Source organism: Babylonia areolata, chromosome 27 (assembly GCF_041734735.1).
Source record: "Babylonia areolata isolate BAREFJ2019XMU chromosome 27, ASM4173473v1, whole genome shotgun sequence".
Taxonomy (NCBI): domain Eukaryota; kingdom Metazoa; phylum Mollusca; class Gastropoda; order Neogastropoda; family Buccinidae; genus Babylonia; species Babylonia areolata.
The window spans coordinates 39,961,550-39,969,171 of record NC_134902.1 but is presented as its reverse complement, the minus strand read 5'-3'; the positions used below and the strand labels follow the sequence as shown (position 1 = coordinate 39,969,171).

Sequence of the window (7,622 nt, the reverse complement as noted above, 5' to 3'; positions counted from 1 at the left end):
AAGGAGTACAGGAATAAACACAAACACTTTTAATAATAATAACAATACTAATACTAAGAATCATGGACATTTGTTAAGCGCTTTCCTCCCTTAAAGAGAGCTCAAAGCGCTTTACAATAAACATCACACACACACACACACACACACACACACACACACACACACACACACACACACACACGCGCGCGCGCGCGCGCGCACAATAACTCACAAAAGAAAGAAGAAGAAAAATAATGATTCAGCGCACAATAATATAAAACAGATTCAGAGACTACGCGTAATAGATAATCACACACACACACACACACACACACACACACACACAACGGAAGAGAGAGTAAGCAGCTTGTAAGCAGTCCTGTTCTGGGCGGAATGGTTAAACCAAGGTATGCTTGTTGGCAAGTATCTTTGTATTTGTATTTTCGTTGTCCTGTTTTAATGTATTGTGTATTTTATATAGTTTCAGTCTTAGATGTGATGTTATTTTTTCTATCTGGTTATTTGTAATGGGCATGTGTGTGTGTGTGTGTGTGTGTGTGTGTGTGTGTGTGTGTGTGTGTGTGTGTGTGCGCGCGTGCATGTGTTTGTGAGGTTACAGTGCTCTGGTACGCGTGTGTAAGTGTGTAAGCATGTTAGCATGTCCAAACAGAATTCTATGTTAGAAAATAAGAAATATTTTAATGCTTATGCAATTTTGTTTTTAGTGCAGTTGATATTTAATGTCAGTGTGTGTGTGTGTCTGTAAGGGAGGGACATTCATATATATATATATATATATATATATATATATATATATGTGTGTGTGTGTGTGTGTGTGTGTGTGTGTGTGTGTGTGTGTGTGTGCGTGCGTGTGGGTGGGTGTGGGTGTTTGTGCGTTCTATGAAATGCATGCTGTTTTAATCTAAGCCATATTTACTTCATAGCTTTTAGAATCTTTAGTGTTCTTTTGCATTCATATGACCACACTGGATATTTCCATTGTCAGATAGCAGTGGATATGTTTTTTTAAGGCATGTTTATAGTCAACTATGATGTAAGGCGCTTTGAGCAGCATTGGTGCTGGATATCGCGCCATAGAAAAACTATGTATTATTATTATCATCATCATTATTATTGCGCATTCATAACAGTCATGTGTTATAAGCTGAATACAGATTGTTAAGATAATAATGATAATAATAATGATGATGACGACGACGACAACAACAACAATAATAATGATAATGAAAAACAACAACAAACCAACCTAAAACCAACCTAGAACAAGGTACAACCTATCATGCACAGACTTTCACATGAAAGCGCGCGCGCGCGCACACGCACACACACACACACACACTTACATTGTTGTCAAGAATTTAAAAGGTGGATTGAACGTGGAGTAAAACTCTTCAGAGCTCTGGATTTCAACTTGTAAGTTCTGTAGTGTCGTTCTGATGGCAGTAGTTTCCAGTACTTTGTCAAACTATGGGTGTCGTCAGTTGTTATCTGCCTGCTTTTGTGAACCACTCGCTTTTCATACAGCCCTTGCATACTAGTTTGTTTCACTCCCACAATTTTACTGCACACACTCACGAAATCGTTCAAAGCACGCTTACTCCTCACTCCCAAACTTCCATACCAGCACAAAAATGAAAATGTGAGCACGGACTCGATGCAACACCGGTAGTAACTTTGAAGAATATTGGAATTTATACCAATTTATAGTTTCTGCAAACAAAATATTCTAGATTGGTATAATATGGGCATCTATGCATTCTGAGCATTTGTTGTTTTCTCTTAATTTCATGTTGCACACCAGTATGTCAACATGAATGTCGTGCAGTGGTCTAAATTTCATGTTGCACACCAGTATGTCAACATGAATGTCGTGCAGTGGTCTAAATTTCATGTTGCACACCAGTATGTCTACATGAATGTCGTGCAGTGGTCTAAATTTCATGTTGCACACCAGTATGTCTACATGCATGCCGTGCAGTGGTCTAAATTTCATGTTGCACACCAGTATGTCAACATGAATGTCGTGCAGTGGTCTAAATTTCATTTTACACACCAGTATGTCTACATGCATGCCGTGCAGTGGTCTAAATTTCATGTTGCACACCAGTATGTCAACATGAATGTCGTGCAGTGGTCTAAATTTCATGTTGCACACCAGTATGTCAACATGAATGTCGTGCAGTGGTCTAAATTTCATGTTGCACACCAGTATGTCAACATGAATGCCGTGCAGTGGTCTAAATTTCATGTTGCACACCAGTATATCAACATGAATGCCGTGCAGTGGTCTAAATTTCATGTTGGACACCAGTATATCAACATGAATGCCGTGCAGTGGTCTAAATTTCATGTTGGACACCAGTATGTCAACATGAATGCCGTGCAGTGGTCTAAATTTCATGTTGCACACCAGTATGTCGACATGCATGCCGTGCAGTGGTCTAAATTTCATTCTGCACACCAGTATGTCTACATGCATGCCGTGCAGTATTGTTCACTGAAGAACCCGGGGTCTGCTCTCCTGTATTGTGTCGACTAATCCGATGAGACCATTGAATTAAGCGATGTCGACTTAAGCGGGGACAGTTGTTTGTGGTACCAATGAACGACGTTTATTTTTCTTTCTTACGGTCGCAGGGAATGGAGAGTGCTATGGACAGAGCGCACGGTCATCACTGTAAATACCTGAATCTACTGGGATTTTCCACCTGACTTTGGAAGTGCTACGTGTTCATTTCAAATGTACACACACAGTTTTGTAGCGAATTCGTTGATATTGTTTTGAATTGTCTGATATAGTGCATCACCAAAATGATACATCGATAACAGTTTTTCATTCACTCAATGTTACATTACTACATTCAGAGTAAGGTAGTCATGTTTTTTTCATCAAATCACAGAAACACCCACAGTTTCCATTGAGAAGGGAGAAAACTGCTACATCTGCTTTCTTTCAGTAATCTTGTGGTATTCTCCCCTGTTCCAGTGTCTCCCTGTACAAATGACAGTGGTGTACTGATCTCATTGCAAGCTTCTTCACTGTTCCGGTATTCGTGGATGAATGGCCCAGTGGTGCACTACACAGTTCCTGCATGGGTGCAACAGCTGAATGGTGAAAGCGGTGGCCTTTCAGTATGAGGGTCCCGGGTTCGATTCCGGTATCAGTGCCTGGCGGACAAAGGGGGGGGGGGGGGGAATTTTTCTGTTGCTCCAGGTCAAGAAGCGTACAGATCTGATCGTGCCTCAATTCTCCTCAAGTGAAAATACAGTCAGAAAAAAACCCAGAGAATCAGATATGCACGTTAAAACTCCCGTAATCCAGACCAATGGTGCGTGGATTTAGGAAACATGAACATATCCAGCATGCACATCCCCGAAAACAGACTATGGCTGCCAACATGGCAGGGTAGAAATAGTTTTACATGTAAAAGCCCACTCTTGCATATGAGTGACTGTGGAGGGTGTGTGTGTGTGTGTGTGTGTGTGTGCAGACCACGAACCTGAAGGAAATAGCAAACAAACAAACAAACAACAATAACAACAACAACAACACACACACACACACACTTCACCTGATGCTGTCTTTGCCTCGTTCCATTCAAGAATCCAGTTCTTTCAGCATACTGGTCACAGCCTGTCGAGTTTCAGGATCCAGCTTTTACCATGACGTCATTCCTGTCAATCTGTCAGTCTGCGTTTAAAAGTGAGAGCAGGGGTATCGGGATTTGTTCAATGTCACATCTTCTGCATCGGCATGCCGCTCTGACGCCATGTTGGATAACATTCTCAACAAAATGAACATCCAAATCCCCACGATTTTTTTTCTAGTCTGCACGTGCGAAATGTTCGGTTTTTTTTTTTTTTTTTTTTAGTTCAGTGAACTGAGCTGAAATTAAGGCCTGCACGAACACACGTGGTGTGTGATTTAACGTGTGGCTTGATGTGATTCTCTGGTGTGTAACTGAACAAGCTTGTGTGTTGAATTTTGTTTGGTGTGTGTATGTGTGTGTGTTTCTGTGTCTGTGTCTGTTTTGGCGCGTCGTTTATGAAATAACATAAAGGATCCTTTTAACAGAAATCCTAATGGCCCTATCAGATGTTGCTGCCAGCTATGACACATTAATCAATTTTGCATTAATTAACTTTTCATGTAACTGAAATTATGAAAAATAGTATTCCATCTCCCTGTATGTTCATGAACAGCTCTTTTCAGCCAATCCCTGGAGTCGTTTCAAAGCACCTCGGAACAGTGGAGTCACGTTCTGGGGCCGTATTAAGACAAACTTCATTTTGCCTTCAGGAAAGTTATCTTTGACATGGCTGGGACCCGTGGGTACAGTTTACCTTGAAGGATAAGTTATCTTCGTATTCAAGACACGGGGTTCCCTCAGACAGCAAACCCATCATCTTTTAAAAAAAAAATCCCAACGAATCCGGTCTGCGCATGCTCTCAGTTTCACTTCTCATCACACCACAGCTCGGAACATTGTTGAGGGAGTTCGCAAAACACGTGCTATCCGTAAAGCACGCCCGTGTTCCCTTAAAAAAAAAAAAAAAGAAAAAAAAAAATGCTGCAAAAGGCTCCGCCATATTTACCTCTGCTTCGTGGGCAGTCACCCTTGGCAGGTAGGAAGGATACATTGCCTTCAGTTTGTGGACACGCAGGTAGACTTGTGTTCATGAAAACTGGTTATTGCTCACCCTCGTGCAGTTTGCCTTGCCTCAGGCAGATTACCCACAGGTACACATTTACCCTCAGGCACGATGTTCTCTTGAATGGGGCCCCTGAACAAAGTTGAGAGTGACGACCTTGTCAATTTGACCTTGCTTCAAGACCCCTGGGCCAAAGAAAGCCGTTTTAGAAATTGTGAACGGCTGATTCATTGTAACGTACGTTGTGGTTGATAAACCTTGTCATCCGACTTTAAAACAAACACAATGGAAAGGTTGTTTTTAAAGTTTTTCCCCTGCTCCTTTACTGTGCATTCTGCAGCTGAAGGACTTTTTCTTTTACAAAATATATAATCTACAATTTCCCACCAGCATGTTTCGTTTACAGTTGGATAGACAGACACGAAAGAGGAGAGACAGTGTATCAACACACACGCACATACACATACACACGCACGCGCGCACATATATACACTCATACCCGCACACGCACACACACACACATACACACACGCGCGCGCGTACACACAGAGATTTTGTACACAGACACGTTTTCATCCAATTTTTTTTGGTCAGTTTTTATTTCACACCAAAGAATCCTGCATGGCATTTCGCACAGATCACAGACCTTTCTCAGGTCCCCCCCCAGGTAAAGGTGAAGAAGCGAACCTGTGGCCACCAGCAAGAAGGCAGTGCGTGCCGCTCCTCAACCTTTCACATCTTGGTTGTGGTCACAAGAGAGAAGAAGAAAGAAGTGCACGTCCCTCCAGACAGGTCACACAAACACAGCGGTGTCCATTGTGAGAAGAACAGGTCACACAAACACAGCGGTGTCCATTGTGAGAAGAACAGGTCACACAAACACAGCGGTGTCCATTGTGAGAAGAACAGGTCACACAAACACAGCGGTGTCCATTGTGAGAAGAACAGGTCACACAAACACAGCGGTGTCCATTGTGAGAAGAACAGGTCACACAAACACAGCGGTGTCCATTGTGAGAAGAACAGGTTACGTCGAGACATTTAGCAAACAAAAGGGAAAAGGTTGTGGATGGTATGGTAAATAATGGTACAAAAGGGGAGACAGACAGATAGATAGATAGAGAGAGGACAGAGAGAGAGAGAGGAAGGGGGGGGAGAGTTTTAGGGGGGTGGGAGATGGAATCAGACACAGACTTAGAGACAGACTTAGAGAGAGAGAGAGAGAGAGAGAGAGAGAGAGACCAACCGACCGACTGACCGACAGAAAAATGACAAAAAATTCCACTGAAACTTGGGTCACAATTCATCGTGGGGAAGTGGGATTCGAAACTATGTCGACAGCAATCACGTCTTGCAGAAAGAGAGAAACGAAACAAAACGAAACGAAACGAAACGAAATGACTTTCATTTCAAGAGGGTAGCTGAACAAAACATTGGTACTTTTTTTTTTCATCCTGCCCTCTGGGAAAAGAGAGAAAGAGAGAGACTCACAGAGAGACAGGGGGAGAGAGAGAGAGAGAGAGAGAGAGAGAGAGAGAGAGAGAGAGAGGACAGAGAGAGACTCACAGAGAGAGAGAGAGAGAGAGAGAGAGAGAGAGAGGACATCGAGAGACTAAGAGAGACAGGGACAGAGAGAGGGAGAGAGAGAGGACAGAGAGAGACTCACAGAGAGACAGGGACAGAGATTCAAGATTCAAGATTCAAAAACTTTATTACTCAAGGATAAAGATTTTAGGCATCGCCCAGTCTTCCAATCTGTCCTTGTGACAACAATAACAATAACAACATTAACGATAACGACAAGAAAAAAAAAAAGAATTGTTAACACTGCTACAGAGGACAGAGAGAGACTCACAGAGAGACAGGGACAGACAGACAGAGAGAGAGAGAGAGAGAGAGAGAGAGAGAGAGAGAGAGAGGGTAGCTTAGAAATGTTCAATGTCGAGCTGACTCATGTATTGTACCACACGCGTGTGTGGGAAACAGAAATCGAAAGGACAGAAACAATTTTGATCACAATTGAGCTTTTGATAGCGTTAGGAGGAGGATGGGTGGAGAGAGAGAGAGAGAGAGAGAGAGAGAGAGAGAGAGAGAGAGAGAGAGAGAGAGAGACATGGAGATGGAGAGAGGGGGAGAGAACTTCATTGGTACATCATGGAATCGGAAGGATGAAAACAGCAAAACGTCAGAGGGGTGAGGTGGTGGTGGTGGTGGGTGCAGGAGGGTGGTGTGGGTGTGGGTGGGGGTGGGGGTGGTACAGCCAATGGGAGTCGAGTCGCTGGGAGCCGACAGTCCGCGCTTAGGACGACAGGAAGTCATCCAGCATCTCCTTCCTTCTCTGGAATACAAGGATAGAAAGAACATGTACATGTCAAAATACCAATGCTATTTATCTCTCTCTCTGTTTCTCTCTGTGTCTGTCTGTCTGTCTTGTCTGTCTGTCTGTCTCTCTACAACATTAGTCCTGGCACACATGGGAATCGTGTAAGACGTGTTCAGTTTAACATTTCTTTCCAACTCTGCAAAACAAGGATAAAAAAACAACAACCCAACAACAACCCAACACCATGTGCATGTCAAATACTTATTCCATATATATCTCTCTCTGTGTGTTATACTTGTACATTATACATGTATTAAGTATAACAACATTTATATTCGTACACGTTTGTGTGTCTCTTAGAACAACGGCAGATGTGTAAGTCGGCCAAAGTGCTAATGTCTTCACCGTTGGAAAATATTCATTCATTCATTCATTCATTCATTCATTCTCTCTCTCTCTCTCTCTCTCTCTCTCTCTCTCTCTCTCTCTCTCTCTCTCAACGTGCCGTGTTTATTTTTGCGAAGGACTGTGTGTGTGTGTGTGTGTGTGTGTGTCTGTGTGTGTGTGTGTGTGTGTGTGTGTGTGTGTGTGTGTGTGTGTGTGTGTGTAAGCCTAGTATTCCTCTTCAGTAGCTCTCTCTCTCTGT

General features: G+C 42.8%; 1 protein-coding gene across 1 annotated transcript in view; it reads right to left on the bottom strand.

Annotated features, from left to right (window-relative positions):
- Positions 1-6,345: 6,345 nt before the first annotated feature.
- Positions 6,346-7,622, bottom strand: part of LOC143301232 (uncharacterized) — a 111,394-nt gene continuing 110,117 nt past the window's right edge. The window contains exon 5 of the mRNA XM_076615364.1: positions 6,346-6,991. Within this exon, the coding sequence (XP_076471479.1) occupies positions 6,953-6,991 (39 nt within the window). The 3' untranslated portion in view covers positions 6,346-6,952. The remainder of the gene's footprint in view (positions 6,992-7,622) is intronic.